Source organism: Notamacropus eugenii, chromosome 3 (genome assembly GCF_028372415.1).
Source record: "Notamacropus eugenii isolate mMacEug1 chromosome 3, mMacEug1.pri_v2, whole genome shotgun sequence".
Classification (NCBI taxonomy): Eukaryota; Metazoa; Chordata; class Mammalia; order Diprotodontia; family Macropodidae; genus Notamacropus; species Notamacropus eugenii.
Genome location: NC_092874.1, coordinates 360,790,040 through 360,817,164, shown reverse-complemented (window position 1 = coordinate 360,817,164; position 27,125 = coordinate 360,790,040). Strand labels below are relative to the sequence as shown.

At 34.4% G+C, this 27,125-nt stretch overlaps 1 protein-coding gene across 8 annotated transcripts in view; it reads left to right on the top strand.

Annotated features, from left to right (window-relative positions):
• The window catches only part of PAM (peptidylglycine alpha-amidating monooxygenase), a 384,053-nt gene that overhangs the window by 322,417 nt on the left and 34,511 nt on the right, over positions 1 to 27,125 (top strand). For 6 of the 8 annotated variants that reach the window (XM_072597316.1, XM_072597319.1, XM_072597318.1 and 3 more), the window contains 2 exons: positions 2,510 to 2,827; positions 12,424 to 12,553. In XM_072597316.1, the coding sequence (XP_072453417.1) occupies positions 2,510 to 2,827; positions 12,424 to 12,553 (448 nt within the window). The remainder of the gene's footprint in view (positions 1 to 2,509; positions 2,828 to 12,423; positions 12,554 to 27,125) is intronic. The other 2 variants (XM_072597321.1, XM_072597320.1) reach the window with 1 other exon arrangement.

Here is a 27,125-nt window from a genome sequence, read left to right as displayed (position 1 = left end):
ACATGACAGAGTCTCTTTGGATCATTTTTGAGAGATTTAATTTTTTCCTCATATCCATTTCTCAATTATAATATTTTGTGGTAGTCTGTATTTAACAAGTATTTGTCACTTTCATTTCTTAATGCAGCTGAAAAATATTTCAGCTTTTTATCATCTAGTACTATAAATGTAATTAAAAATTTAACAATATGAATCTTCATAGGTAATATCTTCATTAGGGGCACTAAAATGTAGTATCAGGAATTGGAAAAAGACTTTTTTATTTTTGACAAAAATGCAACATAATTAGTTTTGAAGTGTTTTTCTGAAGACTTGCTTTTTTTGAATATCAGCTGTAGCTGGTACCTTGAATGGATTTTTAACCACAAAAAATGGGTTCAAAATTCATCATGAATTGTACTACAGTTTAATTTTGTTTCTAAGTTAATTAACATATGACGTATATTCTGTTTCCCCATGTTTCATTCAAGAAATTTACTGCAAGTGCATAGAAACACAAAACTTTTTTTTTATTTGGAATCACTTTAGTGTTCTCTTTGAAAGTATTTCAGTTGAATTCAACAAATATCTATTAATTGCCTACTACAGTGTAAGGTATTATGCTAGTTTATGGGGATATAAAGATAAAAATGTAACAATCCCTATCCTCACAGGGATTACATTCTCATGACAGTAGGGAGGAATCTCAGAAATAGCTTTGTATGAGAAGCACTTAAGCTTCAGCTCCAAAGTGGGATGGGGACCCATGAAGGTGAGGGAAGTGTTTTGTGTTCAGAAAATAGCCAGTCAGCCAATTTGTCTGGAACAAAATGTGTGGGGAAAGCCCATTTGAGATTAAATTAGAAATGATGTGGGAAGAAGACTGTGGAGGGCTTTAAATGCCATGCTTAGGATTTTATATTACACCAGAGGCAGGGAAGCAGCCATGGAAGGTGTGCTATGTGGACTGGAGAAGGCAGAGAGACTCTGAAGCAGGAAGACCAGTGAGGAAGCTAACACAGCAGTCCAGGTGAGAAGTGATCAGGATCTGAAGGAAGGTAGAACTGTGACTGCAAAAGATGTTGTATGGATAGGGTCAGCAAAAGCATTGGTAACTGATTGGCTATGGGAAAATGAGTGAGAAGGAAGAGCAAAGGCTGGTTCTGAGGTTGTGAAACTGCGTGACTGGGTGGGGGGCGGGGGGGTGCTAGTCCACAACAGAAGTAGGGACATTTCAAAGAAGGATGAATTTGGGGGAAATAGAGTTAAGTTCTGTTTCTTACACATTGAGTATGATATACACAAATCACCTATGTGCACAGTGGATAAAACACGAGACCTTGAATCTGGAAGACCTGAGTTGAAATCCACCCTCAGACACTTACTAGCTGTGTGGCTATGGGCATGCCACTTAACTTCTATTTGCCTCAGTTTCCTCATTTGTAAAATGAAAATAATAATAGTACCTCCCAGGATTATTGTAAGGATCAAATGAGATCATAGTTGTAAAGTGCTTAGCCTGGCACAAAGTAGGTGCTATATAAATGTTTATTATTGTTAGCTATTATTTTTATAATTATCATCAGACTGATGGAAAATCCAGGTAAAGATGTCCAGGTAAGCAATTGGTAATGCCTGATTATAGTTCAGGAGAACTATTAGGAGTAGAAACCTTTCTGCCTCTGTAAAACAAAGAGTTTTGTGAGATCTTATAATAATATAGTAAACATAGATCTGACTTGTGGTAAAGATCAGTTCTGTAGTGCTACTTTGCAATCCAAAATGTAGATTTGAAAAATATTTGAACCCACTGGAGCTGATCAAATGACCAGGTGAGTATAGAGAGAAAAGAGAAGAGAGTACAGGGGAATTATCATAATTAACTAGTTTTAAAGTGTTTTTCTTCAAAATTGATATTCTTGAATACCAGCTTTCCTTGTTCAAAGTCAACTGGAATTAACAAATAAAATATAAAGATTTGTGCTTTGTTTAACAAATACACATAATTTCAATTTCTGGGGTCTGTTATATGGAAATTGACCCCAAAAAGCAGTTTAATTTCCCATGACTTTACACTTCAATAGTATTTTCCTTAAGGAATGATTTCAAATCATCAGAAATTATTCTTTGAGATTGCACCTTTTTAAGGATTTGGGCTCCAACTTCCAGTTATTCTATTGATTGTAAATCTCCTTTATGGAAACTTGCTTTGTAATTATGTACACGTTATTTTGTCCCTATAGATATATTCTTACAAGTTGCATACTTTGTTGTCTACTCTCCTCAAAATACCAAAACACAAGTTGTCGGTGTATTCTTTGCAGTTGATATTTTTACTTGTTCTTGATTATCATTTTTTATTTAATGTATGAAAGACTGGAAACAATCTTCTTCTTGATAATAAGACAAGATGAGACCGTGTATTTTCATAGAGCTGTTCTCTTTTCTTTGCTGAAATTTTGGGAAACTTTTCAACCTTGTCATAATCTTGTTTTCCCCTCCCCTTTTATCTTTTCTCTTTTCTGTGCAGGTGATTTCTATTCCCTCATTTCCAAGCTTCTAGGAGAAAGGGAAGATATTGTTCATGTGCATAAGTATAATCCTACAGAAAAGGCAGAATCAGATCTGGTAGCTGAAATTGCTAATGTAGTACAAAAGAAGGACCTTGATTGGTCTGGTCCCAGAGAGGAAACTGACCATAATGAGAGGGGCAATACTATTCTTGTCAGAGACAGAATTCACAAATTCCACAGACTAGAATCTACCCTGAAACCACAAGAGACCAGACCTTTTTCATTACAACCGCCCCCACGTGATGAGGGTACCCAGGAAACAGAGCACACAGGAGGTGGGTTTAGGGCATCTCATAAGCAGTGTAATGCTAATAAGAGTTTCATTAACAAAATCTGAAGGGAATAACAACTGATGGATGTACTCATTTATATAAAAAAAAGGACTCACCAATTATTGAAAGCAAGATCCTTCATTTTCCCCTCCCCATCTTTGGCATGTATCTCATGCTCACTTGTTCTCTTTCTCATCCAGTATCATAGATGCAATTAGACATATAATTTTATTAGATCTATTTTTATTTCTGCCTAAGAAATATAGTGCATTATTTATATATACAAAAATGCTAAAATAGAATATTTATTATAAAGCAATTTTTATATAAATATATTAAGCATTTCTATATATTATAATAATACTAACTTGATGATGTCATGATGAATTTAAATTTGTGGTTCAAAATCCATTTAAGGTATTAGCTATATGAAGGGGAAACAAATTTTGAATGAGGAAAGTTAGTGTTCAAGGAAATTGATTTTTAAGAAAAACAGTGTTTTGTTTTTATCAAAAATTTAAAAATTATAAATGTTTGTTTTATAAATGTGTATGTTTATTTTATAAATAAACAAAAATGTAGTCTTTAGTTCTTCTAGTTCTTTTTACTAGTGCCCTTAATTAAGACATCATCTATAATTAAAGATTCATATTGTTGAATTTTTAATTTTATTTATAATCATAAAAAGCTGAACTATTTTTAGATACATTAAGAAATGAAAATGATAAATATAGACTACTGCAAAATAGTATGATTGGAAAATCATATAAGGAAAAAATGAAACCTCTCAAAAATGATCCAAAGCGATTCTGTCATGCTTACAAATAGTCTAATTGCATTATATTTGAGGTATTCATAATAAATATGATATTTTAGTATATTTAGTATACAACACATATACTTTTATAAAGTATATGTAAATATAAAGTATACTATCTGCTATTTGTTTCTATTTATAACTATTTATTATAAATTACATAAATATTTACATTTAGATACTTTAAAAACCATAGCAACAGTAAAAAAAAAAAATTAGATCTATACTTTTGTCTGTCAAGTTTAATTACAACATGAAAATTCTGCTTAAATGTACATTTTTCCATTATGCCAAATGAAAAACAATATAAAATGTAACCTGGTGAGCAAATTTCTAGAATGTTCAGTGTTTATAGACCCATTTCTTTGAAGATAATTAAATTCTTCTCAAAGGAATCTTCAGCATTTTTATCTGATTGACTTGTAAAACATAACTTCTTTTTATGAGTTTGATTTCTTAAAAGTTCCATTATCTATTATCATCTTAATTGGAAATTTGAGTAGTTATTTCTGAAGAGACATGAAGTCCATCAATAGCTATCAGATTTATCTTTAATTCTGACCTTGCTAGATTATAAGTTGAGAGTAATAAATTATTCCCTTCAGGTTTCCATTAGAGAAAGCTATGGATGCATCATATTTAACTTTAATTGTATTGTGGTCTCTGTGATATTGATTGTGTTTTATGTTACTTACTAATGTGAAAAGCCAGATAAACAGCATGTGGAAATTATCTCTGAAAAATAACTGATATGTATGCATGGCAGTTCTCCTTGCAAGCTAGAAAGACTGTTACTTTCACATGGATTGACATTGCCAAATAAATCTTTGCTGGCAGCCATAAATTATTTATTACTCATCTGATTTCTATTTGTTATTGAAAAAATTATAATAGTATATTTTTCTTATGGGCAAGGCTCAAATCTCTGCCTATTAGGAATGGCCTAGTTGGCCTGTACCAAATATTTTGAAGATTTAAAAAAAATAATAATAATCCTGTATTTCTTCATGAAATCGTTTGTTCTAACTTCATTTCATTGCCCAGCAGGGTTTTGCAAAGTCTTCTTATGCTATATTATCTATCTCAAAATTGTATCATATGTGGTATAAAACACAATCTCAATAACAATATAATTTTTGAGGGTACAGGGCCCATGTTTATTATTTCATTATGGTAGGGATCTCCTGATATGGAATCTCTCTCTCTCTCTCTCTCTCTCTCTCTCTCTCTCTCTCTCTCTCTCTCTCAGAATTAGTTTTCAACTCGTATTTCACAATCTTACAAACTTGCCTGAGACACTGATAAATTAGATAACAAACCCCTATACACACAGCTAGTGTGTATCTCAGGCAAGACTTGAACTCAGATTTTCATGACTTTAAGCCTAGCCCTCTATCCACTATGCCTTGCTGCCTCTGTAAAAGAAATACTTTAGTGAGATCTTATATGAATATAGTATATGTAGACCTGACTTGTGGCAAAGATCAGTTCTGCAGTGCTACTTTGCAGTCTAAAATCATGCTGTAATTCCAGGAGTCACCAGTGCACAGTGTTATCTGAAAGTCAATACTGGAAAATTCTGTCCCAAATCTGCCAAGAAATATAAACTAGAAAATTACCAAAACAGTAAATATAATCTTGCTTTCTTGGAAATTATGATAATCACAGCTTTGTTTGTCTTTATAATTCTGATGACCGTGCTGATCTCCACAAAAAGTGGAGTCAGAATTTCTCATTTTTGCAGGTACTCTTTCCTTTCAGAATTTTATCCTCATTGACAAAGTTTTTGTAAAGAAGAAAGGGATTTCCTGTATGCTATCCTTTGATACCATGCTGCACTAATACATCAATAGTCTCCAAGGATTAGTGATCTCCTCTATCTGGGTATTCTCTCTAACAACAAAGGTTGTAATTCATCTACTCTTAACCATATCCTCCCATAAATTTGTTGCAGGCAATCTACTTATTATGATGGAGGGCTTCCTCATTTTTTTTTTTTTTTGACATGGTGATGATGCCAGTTGACCATGGGAGCTGTCCCTCACTTTCATTTCATCATCAATCCCTCTTTTTTGGTTATTCATTTTAGTATGCAATTAGATGAAATCTTTTAGATCTTTTCATTTGTATAATCCCTACTTTATAGTGTATTGCCCTTAGCTCCTGCCCACCGTGCACCTGTCCATTGCCCTTTGGATGATTTCCAACTTCAGTTTTTTGGAGAACTGTAGTTCCAGTGCTTCACCAACATGATTGGGAGCATATTGATGTTAAAATATAGCCTTTGTTCCAGAAAGATCAACACATGAACATTGCAGTTCCCCAAAAGCAATGCTACCTATTCTCCTTCTGTTCAATTTTTTTTATCCCACACATTGTCCATTTATAGTATCTGTCCAATTTAATATACTCATGGATGAGTTCATAAATTGTAGGTACAGCTGCACATTGCAGTCTATACAATAAATAATCTATTTCTGCTGTTTTTTCTACTCTGGAAAGTTTTACCTAAAATTTTGAGTGATTGTGGATCTTATTCAGCACATGTTACAGTTTGAGAAGGCTTGATACAATTAGTGCACTGTCACTAGAAACTAGGAGAATCTGAAGGATCTCACCAAATGTATAGAGAATACCTCTTTTATTTGAATTCCAGGAAGAATCTCTTCTATGACAGTAGTGAATACCTTTGACATGAATGTCACTTTATTTTATACCTTGATATTGAAATCAATAATCAGAGAATTGAACTGTCAAACAAGACTTTATTTTTCAGTGTTTTATTTTCAATGACTCTTGTATAATTTTGATATGTCCCTAGGAGACACTTTGTTGGAGAAGAGACTTTAAAGCTTCCTTTTGTATTAAAAAAAACCCAATGCTTTTTAAAAATAGTCAACATTTGAGTTAGTTTTATCTTGTATTTTCTATACCTTTTAACCAATATTTGTTCATAAAACTGAAGAAAATTCCTTGCAAAAATCTGCCAGTTTTCTTCAAGGATGCTTTCACTGAGTATACTCACAAAAAAATGTCATGTATCTAGGAAAGCAGATATTTGGATCAGTAATGATTGGTAGGTAGTGATCTCATAGTTTCCATTTTTGGTAACTGATCTGAGGGATTTTTTTATGTCTTTTCTGTCTTTAGTATTTTCTCCTCCTTCAGATACCTAGATAACCAATCCTTAGTGCACTAAAAATTGTGTCACTTTCAACACAAATGTCCCCTCTGTGTATGTGTGTTTGTGTGGCTGCTTTTCTCATCCTTGTTTTCTTCCCAGTGCCATTTCCACTTCCTCCAGAAGCATATCTGAGTCCAAAAGTATAGCGTCCACTGTCCTAGATGGTGAAAAATGTTGATTATTAAAAAATATATGTTTGCAGACCTTTTCCAAATTTTTTTATATTTGTTATTCTTCCAGTTTTATCCTTGGGGAAACTTTAATTGCATCTCTTACTAAGCTTTTTAGAAACTTGTTTTCCTCCACTGTTTTTCCTTGTTTTTTGAGACAATTCTGTTTATCATTATCTATTGTCTTTCACACAAATGAATTTGTATCTCATACCTTTGTTGTCCATTGATGCTTTTTAAAATTTGTTTGATAAGTTGATTAGTATTTTTTAAGGAGTTGGGTTTGTTTTGGTTTTTTTTTGCATTTCAACCTTCTCATTATGGTAATTTACTTACTCTTACCAAAGTTAAGTAGGAAATAGTTAAGAAATTTTCCCCAGAGAGCGGCAGGGGCATCACCGTTATTTTGTTAGGTTAAGTTGGAGTTGCTTTCCAAATAATGTCATTTATTTTTCTCTGGTTGTATTGATTGTGTTCTCTTTTCTAACAAATAAGTCATCTAATGACACACAAAGATGATTCAGGGATAACTGCTATATATCATGCAAAATAAAGTGACCAATGGTCATATGAAATGATCTTTCCTGTTGCATTTAGATGCATGAGCAAACCAACTTTGCAAGTTCTTTATTTGCCTCTCTAAAGAGAACCTGCCATGCATTCTTCCATTGAGCTACTTTCCTTTTGTCCTTTAGTGTGATTTATGTGATCAGTTCGATTCCTCTAATAAAATGTCCATATGACAAGAATCTCCAATTTAAAGTAGTAACATCTGTCAGTATTCATTGATGGTTTAAAGACTGTGATGCCATGGACCCTGTGCCCCCTTTCTGCAACTCTCACTATTTCTACCAAAGTAGAATGGTGCTTTAGAGAACCAAGGGCCATTTTGCATTTTTCTTTATCACGTGTTGCCTTACCACTAAGTGGCCAGTCTACTAATGATGAACCTCTCTATAAGCATAGTTGGATCCCCAGAAAACAGATATGATCTATTGCTATGACCATATATGAAAACTTTCTAATAAAGTATCTGTTCTCCTTGTCTAGCCTTGGGAACCCAGAATAGGGACCATAACACAATATGGCACCAGTGGTGTACTTTGTGAAGGACAGAATCTTCTAAAAATTGAATAGTTTGTGAGACTTTTTTGCTAACACAGTATTTTTACCTCCTTCTCCAATTTTTTCTATTTGTTATAAACCAACAAAGATTAGAAATTATATTTTTAAGTCACGACACCAAACTACCACAATCACTATTTGTTTTTTGATTTTCCTTTTCATTTTAAGTTCCAAATTCTCTCCCTCCTTCTACCCTCTCTCCCACTCATTGAGAAGGCAAGAAATATGATACTCATTATACATATGAAGTCATGCAAAACATAGTTCCACATTAGCCAGATCATTATATTTTATTACCCTCTAAATCTATGTGATTTTCTTGGACTGTCATGCATTTTGTATATTGGGTAATGTGAAAAATATTTAATTTTGTGGGCTTGAGAAGCAAATGCAAATTTATTATCCCCAAACTTCATGTGGTTAAAATTTTTCCTCTAATCCCTCCTTGACATTTAAATGGCATGACTTGCATATTGAGGAAATAAAATCTTTAGTTGCTCTTACTCTTAAAATTTTCATCTTCAAGAGAGGAAAATTTAATCAAATTTAATATTAAATTTCCCTTGTTATTAAGTATATATGTAGCTACATTTGTATCTATCATATTTAATAAGTAAACACAAAACTTTCCCATATTTAAGTTTGACTATTCTCATCATAGATACAAATTGTCATTTTATTTCATCTCATTTCTTTGAGCAACTTTCCCTCCAATCCATCTGTTTTAATATGTCCAATCTTACCTGTTTTTGCCTCGATATAATTTTGCAAGGTAATTTCTTTTGACATGTCGGTCTCAGAATGATGGGAAATTGCACCAAATATACATCTTTTGAAAATGATATTCCTAAATCTTTACATCTCTCCAAACTCCATATCACAAGAGATGTCTAATTTTTTCTTTATTAATAAAATGAACACATGAAATATTAGTATCCAAATGTCCAAAATTAAATCAAAAATCCAGTTTGAGATTAAGCAAAAGAAACAAAACTTGGATAAAGTTTTAAGGCCCCAAGTTCTGTTACAGTGTCTTTTCTTCATTGAATACAACATTATAGCAAAGTTTTATTTTCTTCTTGTTTTATCTGTAAATATTTGTTGTAATGTTTTGTTTAATTATTGCAATTACCATGAGTTCTGAAAAGTATCATAGTCTCTGACTGAAATGAGGCATGCTTTCTTCACTGGAGAAAAATCTGGAAATGTATAATAACAATTTATAATTTTTTTTTATTTTTATGGGCTTTCCCTCTCTTTGAGTCTAATTGTGAAGAATCATTTAATATGAAATTAAGTTAGAGTTCTGAGTTTAAAATAAGATTTTATTGTGTATTGGAGAAATGACTGCCCTTCTAAAGGGTTGCAAATAATTATACTGGGAAGCTGGTATTATTCCCTTAAATCATTTTCTTCATGTTCAATTTTAAGATATGTTCAATAATCTCTTTGAGATCTGTCATGAAATTTGAGTAGCAGTTCTTAATTTTTTCATTAAAGCCATAAAGGATTTCAAATAAATTTTGTGGAACAGTAAAAATGTCCTTTCCCGCTCTATGACTGATAGAAGCATTCTTCTTAAAGCAATGCAAATTATTTATCATAACATGTCAAATATGCCATTGTGGGAAAAATAACATTTGAAGTGATAGGTGTATTTTCATATGATTGTTAAAAAGCACAAGAGTTGCTAGCATACCATCTAGCAACAATTACTTCTTCATGTTTGTTTTCATATTCTAATAGTATTTTTCCTGTGAGATTCTCTCAAATTTAGGTTGCTTTACAAACATTAAACTGGACATAATCACACTCAAGTGATGCAGGTAACTGACTGTAATCAGGTAAACTGACACCCAGATATGGGAGTATTTGCCCAAAGTCATATGGAAGAAACTTAATATAATGCAGGATCTGGGAGTACAAGTCTTCTTTCTTGACATGAGATATTAATAGTACCTACCTCAGAGAGTTTTTGTGGGAATTAAATTGAGAGATGTACAGCATTTTGCAAACCCTAAAAGTACTATATGGATGTGAGCTTTAACTACTTAAAATATTCAAAGGTATCATAGCTTTCTCAGGCTTCCATGTCGCAAATTTGAAGTGAGAACCACAGTTTTCCACCTTGAAATTTAATTTAGTAAAGGATTAAAATGCAGTGAAACTTTATTGATGGTGACTACTTTTTTGACAGGAGTAGGGCAACATAGAATTGGAGAAATACATCAGTAGGAAACTGTCCATACCCATATTCTGCCCTACCTAACCTACCTGAACTCTTGGCAAGTTGAATACATGATGATAACATCAAAGAATTACACATTTACAGTTTAAAAGAGCCGGTAGAAGTCACCTAGTCCAACCACTGCATTTTATTGTTGAGGAGCTAAGGTAAAGCAAGACTAAATAATTTGTCCCAGGTTACACAGGTAGAAAGTAACAGTTCGGATTGGAAGGGAGTTCCTCTGAATGGAAATCCAGCATTTTTTCCAAGGTCTATCTTCTTTACTATCAGATTAAATTGAGTCAGGTAATGATAGTGAAGATAGTAGCTGCAATTAATATTTATATTTATGACAGAAAACATTTCTACTCACAATTAAACCATTATACCAGTTAAGTTCAAAGTTTTTGTGTAGACAGTCTGAATGAATTCAAGTATTTTAAGTAAATTCTGTTCTCAAATGTAAGTACACTTATCCTTCATTCATTCCATGTTTGAAAAGTTTCTTCAGCATTTATCTAGAAATGAAATCTTGTGTCTATCAAAACTGTTTCTCATTGAATGAGAGCTCCCTCCCACATTTTGCCATAATTATTGTCAGTTTCTGTGAAAATTCACTATCGTTGTTCTCTTTTCTAAAAGTTATCCGGGCCCCTTCTTTGCTTTTTTAAGACATTTTATGGCATGTTGTCACATATACCAGAGTGAACAGGACAAAGGATGTTCAAATTATTAAATTTTCTACTTCTTGTCCCAAGTTTTATGAAGAAGTCTATGGAAATGATTGGTTAAAGTGAGATATGATGATTATCTGTAGATTACAAAGACTTGTCCTATCATAGGTGCTCAATAATTGCCCAATAAATTATATTTCACTTGAGTTCAGGGGGAGGATTATAATTTCATCAAAAGTCTAATAAGTTCTGTTCCTCTAACTCTCCTCCAAGAGAAAATAATGAAAAAGAAGCATTAAAAGAGAGTACCTCTGACCAATTTAACAGTAACTAGCTATCAAATAGAAGTAAAACTAGTACAGTGGATAATCAGTGAATAACATTGCATATAATTCACAAGCATCAGGCAATCAAAAGTTACTCAGAAACCATACCATATTTAGCAGCCATGCTTGTAGTTCAATTTTTCATACATTTTCATCAGATTTATAAACACAAGCCATAGAATAACTTGACAAATACATTTTCCAAAAACTCCATATAAAAATTATTTCAGATTTATTGTCATGTTACTGAAAGAGGCCTATTTGAAATGTCAAAAAGAGAGCTGTCTAAAGTGATCTCAAGTGACTCAAGGATAGCCAGATTATATGTATATTTTATTAAAAGGAAGGGGGGTATATTGTATAACGTATTATAATAATAGCTAAGATGTATATTGCACTTTAAAGTTTATGAAGGACTTTACTTACAGTACCTTCTTTCAGACTCACAATAATCTTGTGAGGTACGTACTACATGTACTCTTCTCCCCATTTTACAGATGAGGCTCAGACAGGTTAGGCAACTTGCTCATGGCCGCACAGCTAGTAAGTGTCACAGGCAGGATTCAAACACATGTTTTCCTCATTCCTAGCCCAACACTCTGTCCACTATGTCACACTCCCTCTTTTGTGGCTTAGGATGCCATTGGCTTGTGCATGAATTGCATTTTATCAAGGAGTATGCTACTTGATTGAATGCAATGGCCAATCTTGCCTTTGGAGAACCAGTGATACTCACTTCCCTCCTTCCAGCAGAGAAGTGGTGGACTCCAGGGATGGAATGTTATATGTATTATCAGGTACAGTTTCTGTGACGGTTGATTTTAACTGTTTTTCTTTGTTTAAGGGAGGGTTCTGTTGGGGGCTCTGGGAAGTGAAAGTAATGTGAAAACAAAAAAGCATCAATAAAACATTTTTTAAGTTAATAAAATGATATGGCTCAGGTATTTTAGTTTCCTTGCATCTAGTGATATTATTGCATGTAATAAAAATTATGTGGCTCATATAATCACTATAAACCCTTGTGGCTTCCTAGTTACTTTATTTTCCATGTCAAATATATTAATTTATTTTTATAGATTTCCATGTAGAAGAGGCGCTGGATTGGCCTGGCGTGTATCTCCTACCAGGACAGGTTTCTGGAGTGGCCCTGGACTCCAATAACAACCTGGTTATTTTCCATAGAGGTGATCACGTTTGGGATGGAAAGTAAGTTAATATCTTTTCATGGGGTGAATTGAAAGGAAAACCTGCTATATCATTTTCCTCAAAAATCAGAGTGAGTTGATAAGAGTAGTTAACAATTCTCCCTGCCCTTCATTTTCATTTCACTTTCATTTTCAAGATAATATCCTATTTGATCAACATCTGGAAGCTAAGTATTGCAGTGGATAACAATAATAACCTCCATTTATATGCATATACACTCACTACATGCACACATGTAGTGCCTGCTAGGTGCCTCGTTGTTGCTCAAGTAGGTAATATATGGTAATATAATAAAAATATATGATAATATGATAAACAGTGGAAAGAAGGTAGACAGAACTCTGTGAAAGGGTAATGAAAACTTATTATCTATGTTTTCATGAAAAGTAGAGAAAACATCCTTATCAAAATAAAAAAGCATTTATTTGAAATCAAAATTACATATATTACATATATTGCATGTGTGTATATTACATGTGTATATTACACATACCACATATATGTATATTACTATGTATTTGTTGCACATGTGTTTTACCTATTATATGTCATACATATGTATATATTATATTATGTATGTGTTACACACATATGTATGTTATGTATATGGAAAACAGGCATTCTGACTAAACACAAGTGAAGTGCAGGGCTCTGCCATTACTGTTTGACATAGATTTAGAAATGATAGCTAAAGTTATAAGAAAAGAAAAAACTTAAGGGAACAAGCATTGACAAAGAGAGTTCAAGAATTCAATGGATCTTGGATCATCAATATGAATATTCCTTCCATCGGGGCCAGTCAGACTTTGCTCCATCCATGACTTTTCATTCTGGATCATTCTTGTCCACATTGTGCCACACATCCTTCACAAATGTTCTACTCAGAATGCTAATGGTCTTCCTTTCGAAGTTTTGCTTTCCATTTAGAGAACTCAGGATAGCCACCATCTGTTGCCTGACTAGCCTTCCTTCTTTTCAAATACTTTATCTCCTTGATGTTATCCCAAACACTCTTCCTTACACATAGGTCACTGCTGGAAATATCTTGCAGCCTACTTGCTCCCATATGTCTCTCCTTCGAATCTATGGAGATTACAGTATTCGCAATTTTTAGCATATTAACAGATAATATAGCATCACATGAAAGATATTTATGACAAAAACAAAACAAAACCATACATGCCGAATCTTAGGATCCTTGAAAGCACTACATAATTTCCCAACTGCAATCTAAACTGCTGTTATCCTCATTTTCAATTCTGCTTCCAACTCCAATATCTGTCCTAGACATATCCAGTGATGTAGTAACTAAATGAACTGGCCATTCAACTACATGTCACAGACATTTTTCATGTATTTAACTTTTCCACTAGAGGTTATTTTGTCAGTCTCTTTTTAGTAATCATGGCTGTCACTGAGAAAGCATTGTAACATTCTAAAGTTTGATGCCCTCAACACAGTGTCTTCCACAAAGAGAGGTACAGGAAGAATCTCCTATTCTATAGAGAATACCTCTTTTATGCCCATTACTCAGGATATCCTCCATAACAGTGGAGGTGAGCCAGTATCTCCCTCTTTTATGTTTTGATTAAAGATAGTAACTAAAGAGTCATTTGACAAAGTTAATTCTGAGATTGCAAGCAAGGCAAGGAATCCTAAGTGATCTTACCATGAAAGACTCCTTTTTGGAAGAGCCATGAAGGTTACATTTTGTGTTATTGTGCAGAAAGAAATAGGGAGATAGGCAGTTCTATAAAAATCTACTTTCGTCATCAGTAACAGTGATGCTACCACAGCTGGACTCTAAGAGCTCAGTGTCTGACACTCTAAACAAGCAAGTGGAAATAACATTTAAGGAAACGAAATCTTGGAGAGAACAAGTACAAACTGATGAAGTCTATTCTCGAGATAAAACAGACTCGAAAACACTTAATCATTGAAAACATTCCATTATATAAGAGATCAGAATGAGATGAAGATGCTAAAAGAATGGAAAAAAGAATGAATGCTACAAAAGACCACTGAGTGGATATCAGTTAACTATTGACCACGTATCTACTCTGTCATCATTATAGTGTCTACGAAAGAATTATTTACATATTATCAAAGGTATCCTTGATCAGATCTGAAAAGGATATAGGCAGCTTTCTGCAGCAGGCACATCTTTTTAGTCACATGGTTAACTAAAAGGTATAGAAATTAAGTACTGTCTTCTTTGTTGCTTAGAAAGATCAAAATATCTCAGTTTGAAGATGATGTATAATGGTATATTTAGAAAATTTAATAGACTCAACAATCAAAAAGGTAGAGATTAAAACAGTGAGATATAAGATAAATTCACCCAAAATCAACATTTCTATTATCATGAATAAATAATTTAAATGAATGCCAATTATTATAATGATATAGTATATCAATTCTTAGACATGTATGCATCTACACATACATACATATACATACATGTAAACTATAAAATAACTTCAAGAGAAATATAATAAGTGCTACATTATTGAAGAGGTCAATGTAATGAAAATGGTAGTGCTATTGAAATGCATTAATAGATTTAATGCAGAGTCAATAAAGTTTTATTATTCTTCAGTTTGTAATATTATTACCTGAAGTTACTTTTCTGCTTGTTGCTTAATATCCCTTAATAACCCTGGTTTTCAGAGGGGTTAATACTGGTATCCTGGTAAAGAAATACAGTAGGGTTTTTTGTTTTTTTTTAGTAACCAGAACTCCATTTACAATACTTGATAATTGAGATGAGAGGTGCAGAAGGCAGATTCAGAAATGACAGACTCTGAATGTGTATGTTATGTTACAAACACTTCTGTCTCCACATTCATAAAAAGAACCTCTAGTATAACCTTCATAATTTAAAATGAATTCCCACAATCTAATTTTACCTTGACCATGAGTGGAGTAAGACTGCTTCTCTCCCTACGACTCCTTCTCTTAATTCCCATCTTCATTCCTTCTTTTTCTTGTTTTATCATCCTGTCTACTTCCACTATCTTCCTGGATTTTCTTTAAGACTGCAAGCAAATCAAGCAAGATTATTAAAGCTTGCCCTGAATTTTGGCATGTTCTTTGAATTTTACTAGTACATCAATATAATGCCCCATTCTAAGGTATTTTATACAATCCTGTGAGACCTAGTTTTACAGATAAAGGGAACCTTTATAACATCTTCTAAATTATACTAGATAAACCTTTCCTTCTTTCATTTATAATAATAGAGTGCTTGGGGAGTGTCAAGACCCATATCAAGTTTAACTGATGATTCCTTATTTTGAAGAGATATTGATTTAAGCTTTTCCTAAAAGCTCTTCTGTGTGTGTGTGTGTGTGTGTGTGTGTGTGTGTGTGTGTATCCTCCCTAATGCCCTTTCATAACACGTTGTGAGTTGTCTCTCAAGTTTTTTGAACTTGAAGTCTGGAAATTAGAACATTTCGAATTTCAGAGTACACAATTGAATACAACATTTTTGATTCATGTTTCTGTTATATCTTCCCAGCCCATTTTAAGGACCTAGTGATATTTTGAACAAATTAATTTAAAAATAACCTATTAGTACACAGTTTTGTACTTACTTCACTTTAATGAAACTTCGTATATTTTCCAAATCAATTTCCAGCCACATTTACCCAATAGGAAAATTACAACACTATTTCCAGCTATAACTAAAGCTAAAGATGCAGTTTCCTATCTTATGTCATGGCTATTCTAAGTAAATACAAAGAGCCAGACATTCTTTAAAGTGGAAAGCGAAAGTCACCCTAGGTGAGTAGATATTGGTTTGCAAAACAAGATCCATCCATACAAGAATGGTTTCTCTGTAAATGATGACAATAAAAATACTTCAGTTCTCTAAGTAACCATGATTTTCACACGTATATTTCATGGATATTCCTTTTGCCAATACAGTCTTGAAAAATGATATTTTGGAAGTTGCTGTAACCAAAATAATCATTGCCCTGTGACCAATCTGTTGGTGGTAAATTCCTCCAGATTTAGCTGTGCTGGTCCAGAGAGAAGAAACACAGTTTCTTGCCAAGCCCATAATATAAAACTTATAGTAATATGGGACCTGCCAGAGCTTTTAACATATCATCTATAAAAATCCAGGGTCCCTTTCACAACCCTATAAGACACTGGTGTAGGAGTTTAGTAGAAGAATGCTAATAATAAAAATATATATTTATGTAACAATTTTATACATTTTATAGACTTTCATAGTTTATAAAATAACTTCCTCATATCCCTGTTTACCATTATCTTCATTTTATAAAAAAAAAAAATTTAAAGAGGTGATGTTACTAACCCAGAGTCACATGGATAATCAGCGATAGAGCAAAAATAGTGATTCGTTTCCTTACCCTAAACCATTAGACACAAATAGGCATAGGGGTGTGTGTGTGTGTGTGTGTGTGTGTGTGTGTGTGTGTGTGTGTGTGTGTGTGTGTGTGTGTGTGTGTGTAACTATTCTACATGTACTTCTATTTATTAGTTCTTTCTCTGGATGCAGATAGCATCTTTCTCCATATGTCCTTTATAATTAATTTGGGTCTATAATAGACAAAATAGCTTACATGCTCACAATGTTACTGATATTGTATGCCATATTCTCTTGGTTCTGTCCATTTCAGTCTTCATTATAACATGCAAGTCTTTCCATGTTTTTCTAAAATTATTGAGCTCATCCTTTCTTATAGCAGAGGAGCATTCCATCAAAGTCATACACCGCAGCTTTTTCACCCATTCCCTGACTGGTGGGCATTCCCATAATTTCCAGTTCTTTGCCAATGCAAAAAGAGCTGCTCTAAACATTTTGGAACACATCAGTACCTTTCCTTTTTCCCTAATGCTCGTTGGAAATAGTTCAAGTAATAGTATTGCTGAGTCAGAAGGTATGAATGGCTTAATAACTCTTTGGGCAAAATTCCAGGTCATTCTCCAAAATGGCTGGATTATTTTACAATTTTACCAACAATAAATTAGTGTCCCAATTTTTCTACATTCTCCCCAACATCTGTCACCTTCCCCTTCTATCATTTTATCTTATCTGGTAGGTATAAAATGCTTTCTCAAGGTTGTTTTAATCTGCATTTCTCTGATCAATAATGATTTAGAGCATTTTTATATGACTATAAATTGCTTTGATTTCTTCATTAGAAAACTGCCTGTTCATGTCCTTTGACCATTTATCAGCGCTGGTCTAGAGAAGTCCAAATAACTGGAATATTTGACCTAATAATTGTCATCATCTGAGGATTTATTTTTAAAATGCAAGTGTCTATGAGCAGATTTATTTGTTAATTACATTTTGTAAATTACTATCACCTCTCTACCCTTCATGTACTTCTAGAGGTCGACTATTTATTACTTCTTTCTCGTTTTCAATCTCTTTGTATTTATTTTGTCCTCTACAATGGGAAAAACATATTCTGCTCCTCTGCGGAATATCATCTTATTCCTTCAGAAGTCTTGTTGAATTATTGTTGTATCATTTTGCATGAGCTGTAGACTCAAGATTTTATACTGACATGAGTCAACAAGCATTTATTGTTTACTGTACTCTAGATACTGTGCTTGCATGTGCACAATCATGTTGCCTTCCATGTGATGTACGAGGAGATAAGCAACATTTATATGATGATTCTTCCCTCTCTTCAGTGAAGGGAGGACACTCTTCTTGGAATATTCAACTTCTCTGATGTGTAGCGAGTATATGTGGTGGTAAGATACTTGCAAAATTGGTTATGGGGTAGAAATTGAATTCCTGAAGCTATGACCATTTGAGTACATTGAATAAAATTCCATTTAATTTTTCTGTGCAATCTTGCCCATGCTGACTTCCTACTTTTAAATTATAGGTGCCCTAAGGCCAGGATTTTTTTCTAATCTAAACTTAATAAGTGTTACTACACCTTGGAGGGCATTACAAAACTTGTGAAGGATCAATATATGTTTATAGTTGGTAGTGCTTTCCAGTAACCCTGGGCAGAGCTCAATTTAGCATATAAACTGGTAGCAATAACTACTCATCTGATCTCTACCTTACCCCTCTGTCACATGATGCCATGTGAATGTGGCAGTAAGATTTTAAGAACTAGTAAGCCAAATTTACTCACCAAAATGTTTAACTAGTATTTCCTTCTGTTTTATCCCTCTCTCCAAAGTGGCTATTTTAAATAACTTCCCCAGTGAAGGTGGAAAAAACATAGCTCCAGCAGAGTGTCATGAAATTTTAAAGAAACCTTTTATCTGCCAGAGCATTCGTACAGCATGGCAGCTATAGCTCTTTAAAGTTTAAATGCCTCCCAGCAGGGATTAGACAGATCTTTCCACAGGAACAGCTGTTCTTGGGTCCCTTACTTGAAATAATCACAGATTCTTAGAATTGTATCTTAAAGGAACAGCCCTATGGTTTACCCAGTGGACTGGCCCTGTACTTTTATGTGATCTAGGAATCTGGGTGGTCCAAGATTGATTTAGATCATCAGGAGCCAATTTTTCCATTTCCCTCTTAAAATCTTAGAATCTTAAAATCTGGAAGATGTCTTATACATGATAGAATCATAGCACTCAGGCTGGAAAAGACCTGAAAGACCATCTAGTCTAACCCCTTCATTTTACAGTTGAGGAAGCTGAAGCCTAGGGTGGTTGAGGGAACTGTCCAAGGTCAAATATGTAGTTAAGGGTTAAGAAGTGGAATTTTGTAGCAGACAGCCCTCATCCCTATACGGTTCGGTTCAGTGATGTGGTGAAGAAGAAAGAGACATGGGAGGCGAGAAAAGATAGACCAATTCCATTTACTGATCTGAGGGTTAGGGTATATAGAGACAGAAACTGCAAGTCTACATGACATTTTGCTCATCTCCTGTCCCAGTGATTTGGCCAGTCTTATTGTCTTTAAAGACTGTTAGCCTAGAGGACATCTATTTTACATATCCCTTGTTTTCTGTAATTCCCATGTTTGTCTCACAGAGACAGCAACATCTGGGGGGCATGGAGAGCCATTCTGGATGATAATGAGCATGGTCTCAAAGAACAGTTTCCCCGAAGGTCTTTCCTGATCTTGTCAACTGCACTCTACCCTGGCCCTCAACAGAATTTGAGCCCATATCCTTTGACTCTAGAACTATAGTACTTTCCACTACACCATACTGTCATCTAGTACAACCTCTCTTCCCAATATAGGATCCTATCTACAATATTCTATATAGTGATCCAGTTCCTTTTTGAGATGCCCAGGGACAGGGACTCCATTACAATTCAAGGAAACCCATTGAATTGTTCCCTATTTAAATATGTTTCCTTATATTCAACCAAAATATGTTCCCTGGTAACTTTTAGCAGGTTATCGTAACTTTTAGGTTATCATTCTACCCAATATAGAAACACAGAATATTTGAAGATATCAGTATTAGTTATTCCTCTGTAAGGTTGATGAGATTTATGTTAATGTGAATTAAAGATCTTCTTCCCCCCCCCATTAATAGGGCTCAGGTGGAGCCCATTAAGGGAAGCTTTATTAGGAGAGATTTGTTTTATAGGAAGGTCCACACCTTTTGTTAATTGTTAATGAGGTACTGGGTCACAACCCTAGTGATGATCTGTGTGTGTGTGCTGTTTAAACATAAGGACAGAACTTTGTGTTAAGTCCCATAAGGAGACAGTATGATACAATGGAAAGACTTCTAATAGCGGCCCCTGAAGCTGGAGAACCTGGACTCAAATTCCCTGTCCGATACTTACCACTTCTGTGACAATGGGCAAGTCTCTTATCTTCCCTAGTGTCAGATCCTTAACTCTAAAATCAGGGAGTTGGACTAGATAGCCTCTAAGGGTTATTCCAGCTAAAAATCCTCTGAATGAATAGAGGTTTGGAATTAAGGGACCTGGTCCTGAATTCTGTCTTTGGTACTTACTACCTCCGTGAATTTTGGCAAGTCATCTTAAAACTCCAGCCCTCTCTTTCTTTATATACAAAATGGAAAGATTCAATTAAATTATTTCTAGGGTCTCTTCCAACTCTAAATCTTAAGACAGCATAACATCTGAAGTACTACTGTCAGTCATAAGACAGGAAGCTCCAAAAGGAAGCTACCACCTGTTGACCTGAAAACTTGGTTAAAGAAAAGGCAACAGGCTAAATGCATACATTTTATGATTTAATTAATTAATTGATCAATTCCCTATTAAAGACAACGGTAACATAATGCATTATGGAGCCAGAAATGTTCTGGCTACCCAGTGCGGAAATCTTCTGGTTTATATACATTTTGCTGTGAGAAAGGAACTCTCCTAGTTGAACAAATCATAAATTTAGTAAGACAAGACAATTAACAAAGTAATGTTGGTCAGGCCTTGGGATTCCAGGCTGGGTAAACATATGTCTTGGTGATAAGGAAATCCCACCACGAGTAAGTTGCAGGCTTCCTGCCCTAAACAGATAACTGACATAGGAAAGCGTAAACAATGTTCAATAGAAATTATGACCTAAGATGTCTATATTTACTTTACCATTAATATGCCATAACATAGTATGTGTCTATAGATAATAAGATATAAAGGAAAGTCAAATTATTCAAGATAGTGTCTTAGGTTAAAGGTCTCCTAAGGAATGTAGAGTCAGCCTTGGCTGGCTTTTGCTGACATAGGAAGAAGCATTCTCTGAGTTTGCTTCAGAGAGAACAAAGAGATTATTCCAAAATTTTATATTAAACATTATCACACCTTAGGTTCAAAGGTATTCTGTGGTTCCACACTAACAGGACATAACTTATTCAAGGCAAAGTCATCTGCTACAATTACATAGTGTATACAATAGCAACAAAACCCCTCTCCCCCAACATACAAACCTGAGATACACTTTCCCACAATTCATTGCGAAGAACAATCACAAATTTAGAGTATTCTGGTATTGAGGGACATATAGAGAGAACACAATTTGCCATGGCCAGTCGTGCTTCTATGAATTGAACTCTACAGGAGCTCAGGAAGAGCTTCTCTGCATCCTTTCTCCTCTTGGGCATCCTACTATCTTCTCCCACCCCATCTCAAATGACTGGGTCACACATGGGCTCACTGGTTCAGCTTCTTTCCAAAGTTTAACTTTTCAGCTACCTGAGCTAATCCTACCTTGAATCCATTGTTAACTCTTTTCTCTCCTGCCAAAAGTCACAAACTTTTAAGCTAATTCCAGCCTTGAATTTTACCATAGATTCCTATGTCCGTACGTGGCTCTATATCTGCTCCCTGCTAGATGCTATATCTCATACTAGGCAAGTAACTCCAGGGCAAGACAACAGAGGAGAGGAGAAAAAAGTGCTTTTGGTTTCATCAGCATTTTCAAGATCTTTTCAAATTCTTATTGTCATCCTTACACATCCTATATTGTTATTCCTCTGTAATGTTGATGAGATTTATGTTAACGTGAGTTAAAGATCTTCTTCCCCCTTCCCCATTAATAGTGCTCAGGTGGAGTCCATTAAAGGTAAGCTTGATTAGGAGAGATTTGTTCTATAGGAAGGCCCATACCTTTTGTTAATTGTTAATGAGGCACTGAGTCACAACTAGTGATGCCCTCTGGCTCTGAAAAGTGTAAATGTACTCTGAAGTAAGATTTTGCTTTTGGGGGCTTACTCTTTGGAAGAAGGTTGTGTGCCAGATGAGACTCTGAGTAGCCATTAAGGATCCCTTGGATTTGAAAACCCAGATTCTGGTGCTTGTCTAGTAACTGTATATGTATGTAATGGTCTGACAGTTGGATCTGTCTATTGATCTGTGACTTATGTATTGCTTATGGTCAGACAGTTAGAAGCCCTGTTGGTCTTTATTTCTCTGCTTGGTATATGTAATTAAAGTAAAATCGTTGACCCCTCAAAAGTAGTTTCCTTTCAGAAAAGCACATCTAAGAACCTGTGCTGTCAGGGCATCCTGGATGTATCAGTATACTTGCTGCTACATCCTCCTAGCTTTGTATTTTCTGCAAATCTGATGAGCATTCTTTTCTGTTTGATTAAAGGCTGGACAGAGCCCTATGACATACCAGTATAGATCTCTGTCCAGACTGTTATCAATTCATTAGTAAAGACATTGTGAGTACAGTTGTTCAGACTCAAATCCATGCCTCCACCTTATTCAGGAAGGTCTCTACAAGATTACCAATTGCCTTGTTGAAATCACAATGCCTTACATCCATAGAATTCCCCTTGTCTACTAGTCTCATAATCTAATGAAAAAGGAAATGAGGGTAATTAGGCATAGCTTGTTTTTAGTGAACTGCTTCCAGTGATTATTTAATATGTTTCTCAGAGCTCACAAGTCATTTACATCATAATCCTTTCTCAAATTTTGCCAGCTCTATACATTTTGTGATCCACCTTTTCTTCTCTTTCCTGATAATGGAAACATTTCTCTTTGCCCAATATTCTGTTTTTTCCCCCTTCTTAATGATTCTTTGAGGATTATTGCAAATTACTACTTTCACAAGCAGAATTTTTTTTATTTTGTTAGTACTATGGTAATATAATTTATCTGGTACTATAATTTGAACTTATTTTAAAAGACTAGGTATACTTTTAATATCTTCTTCCCTTCCTGGACCTTCTCTTTTAATAGCTCTCCTTGCTGTTTCTCATACACATCCCCCAAATGAGCATTTTCACTAGCTGTCCCTCATGCCTAGTGATCTCTCTCTCTTTGTCTCTGTGTTCTGACTTCTTGGTATCCTTCAAGGATCAGCTAAAGACCTACCTTTCTCAAAGAAGCCTTTCCCAACCTCCTTAATGCTAGTATGGACTCTTTGAGATCATCTCTGATTTATCCTGTTTCTCTATGTTTCTTGTTTGTACACAGTTGTTAGCATGTCTTCTTCACTGGACTCACTTTGAGAGCAGAGAGTGTTTTTGCTTTATTTGTTTTGATCTACTTTTATCCCTAGCCTTTAGTATGTTGTATTGCATGTAATAAGTGCTTAATAAATGCTTGGTGACTTGACTTTCCAGTTTGAAGATTATCCTCCTTGACTGAAAAAAAAAACCCAAACTGCTAGCATTCCAAATGGGTTCGTGAAGAGCTGGACGTGACTGAACAAATTGCAAAAAAAAATCAGTTAGCATTTTGGGATTTACAAAATGTTTCACTTTCCACAGCCCAGTAAGATCCAAGATCCAAGTATAACTAACTATCCCCATGCAATAGATAAGGAATCAAATGCAGGCAACTTGTGACTTTCCCAGGCTTTGAATTCAGGTTTTTTACTTTAGGGTAAGTACTCTTTCCACTACACCTTGGTATCTCACAGCAGCAACATAGGATTGGAGTTCTAATTTTCTTAAATAGTGGGCCCATTCCTTCAGTATTCATCCTTGTTTCCCAAAGTCTTAAAGTCTCTTGTATTGTAGACATTATGACCCTCCCCCTTTAATATTTAATCTCCTTTCAGGACATGGAATGTCATTTTTTTTAATCTTTGGATCCCACTCACTTAGCAGAGTACTTCAATAAATAGTTGTTGAATTGAATCAAACTTTTAAAAGAAATTCTTTTTGTTTTCCTCAGCATTTTTTGGAAAGTCTTCACTCCTTCTAGGATTTAGGCTCCCTAACATTCTTACAGGTTGATGACAGTTTTCACAGTCATTTTTAGATGAGTACCTTCCCTCCTATCTTTCCTACATATTATTTGAAAATCTGAGCTAAGCAAAACTCCTTGTGCTACCACATTAGTTTCTTTAAATATCTTCCTATTTTCCTTCTTGGAATGCTTCCTGATTTGAATGGCAATTCAGGATTTTTTTAGGCCATCTCATGCCTTTTGGCAGTTTTCCCTTTTATGATCTCCATCTGAGTATGCATGAACATTTAATCTGAATTTTTTTAAAAATCTGCTTTCATAAAATCTAAGGTATAGTCTCACTCACTTTTAAAAATCACACTTTAAAAAGTCTTTCTCTGGCTTCTAAACTGCTCTATTTACATTATCTTTCACTTCTCTCCTTGCTATTATTAATTTTATATTTCTTAATTTTAATTGCTGAAACTGAAGTTGATTTTCTCATAATTCTTTATTGCTCTCCTTTTATTTGACTTCAGCAACACATTTATCTTCAAATTTATCCAAGTCAGTTGACTAGCTGCTAATGTGCAAAATCTTTATTAGGAAATAAAGTTTGTTTAAAATAAATACCTGATGAATTCTGGGCATTAGGAATTAGTTCCGTCTTTTCAGATGAGTGGTTCTTCCAAGAAGCAAACAAATGATCAGTTCCTCAGACACCGTATAAAATGCACAAGTGAATTATGACATCCTGAAAAGAGTTCAGTAGTGGAAATAAAAGGCTCTGTGCCTTACATAATGCAGGATAGCTTCTTTAAAACACTAAAATAACTAGTTTGCTATAGCAGCACTATAATCAGCCCTGTTATCTAGCAACCATTTATGAATTGTTCCAGTTGCCTTTCTCTGAATCACAGGATCGTTTATAATCTGTCCATTTGACTATCTAGAAGGAAAGGTATATTTTATTAATGGTTTTCTTTGGGAGAAAGAGGGCAAGAGGAAGAATGTCAGTCTGTTTCTTTCTACCTTCCCTGTGTGAATAGACACTTGAAACTAGCTGTGTGACTGTGGACAAGTCACTTACCCCCAACTGCCTCATCCTGGGTCATCTCCAGTCATCCTGATGAATATCTGGTCACTGTATTCAGATGACTCTGGAGGAGAATTGAGGCTGGTGACCTGCACAGCCCTCCCTCACTCAAAACAAAGTCAAGTGCAAGTCATGTCATCCTATCTCTGATGGCATGGTCTTCTTTGGCAACAAAGGATGAAGCCACATACAGCAGAACATATATTCTCTTATACAGAGTTCTAGCTCTTCCAAATTAAAGGATTAGGAGTGGTCAGCCAAGGAACTGATTGGCTAAATATCTCTTCTAAAAATAGAAGATCTCTAAATATCTCTTCTATAGGCTAAATAGAAACTCTTCTGATGATTCATTAAAGGCATAGTAGATATTCCCAATGACTATTCCGCTCTTGTTATATTCCCTTTTCTTTCCTTAAAACTACATTCTTAAAAACCTAGGCATGTTAGTGTTTTGTGGTGTTAGAGTCAATAATATAGCTATATGATATCCCCATGGCTGGGGTCTGTCGTGACTTCTTTCTTATGTCAGATGTAGCAGCAGAGATAAATGCCTCTAATTAGTACATCTGGGGATATGCTTAATCAACTGAAAATATTCACAAGTGATTCAGCAAATTAAGAATTCTGGCAAAAGCTGAGAATAGTCAAAGGTAGATAGATTATTGACAGACAAACTACAAGGTGAAGCAAGGAGGTTTGTAATAAAATTGCTGGTGCAGTAAGGAGGTGCAAGGAGGATTCTAATAAAAATGGTATAAGCAGTGATCATTGTGATGAAGAAGTGTAGATTACAAGGGAGAAAACGTGGGAAGTACCTCCTAAATACAGCCTCAGATAATCAGCCAAACTAGTATGTATTAGACATTTTCTTTGGTTATAGACAATAAAGAGCTGGACTATTACCAAAAATAGATATTTAAACTATTCATTTTTTAAAAATTTCACCTACTCCCAATAATTTCACTTCCACTGAGTACAGTTTCAGTGAAGAATGGTTCCAGTCTTTTGGCTCTGTGCTTTGCTGTCCACAGTCTGATGTCTTTAACTTTAATTTTTCAAGTCATAAACTTTGGAATCACTGAATTGTAAGTTAATAACTTAAGCTCCAGTGTAAATTAAGTAATGTTTGAATAAGTAAGAAAATAAGATAAAGAACAGTATAATTTAACACAGGAAAAATTTACAGGCACAGTTATGAGACAAGTTTTTGGACTGAATGTGACTATAAAGTATAAGAACCAAAACAACCCTGATATTTTACATCATGCCTGCCAAATTAACAAATATGATGAAGTGTAGGAATAGTCGAGAAAAGGTTGTAGAAACATAGACACACAAATACATTGTAAGTAGAACTGTAAATTAATACAATTATTTTGGAAAGCCGCTTGAAAAATAAAGTGACTTGTGCCCATAATCTTTGATTATACTCCCAGGCATTTACCCAAAGGAGGTCATTGACAAAAAGAAAGGATATGTATGCACCAAAATAATTATAGCAAAACTTGTCACAATAGCACAGTAGAAACAAAGTGAAAGTACATCCGTTGGAAAATGGTTAAACAAATTGTGTGACACACAAATGTGGTGGAATATTATTGTGCTGTAATGAATGATGAATATGATGAAGGTAGAGAAGTGTGGAGAATCATAAATGAACTGTTGCAAAATGAAGAGATTTAAGAAAACAATATACACTAAGTTTTTAAAAGTAAATGAAAAGGACCATAAATGATAAAAAAAAAAAAAGTTCCAAAATTCCTTGGTCCCAAAGAAGAGATATGAGAAGATAATTCCCCTGACTCATTTGCGAAAAAATGGTTCATAGATGTGGGAGGGGAGAGGGTTCATAGGTGTGGAACATATATTGTCAATTTTTTCAATGTGTTGATCAATTTTGCTGATTTA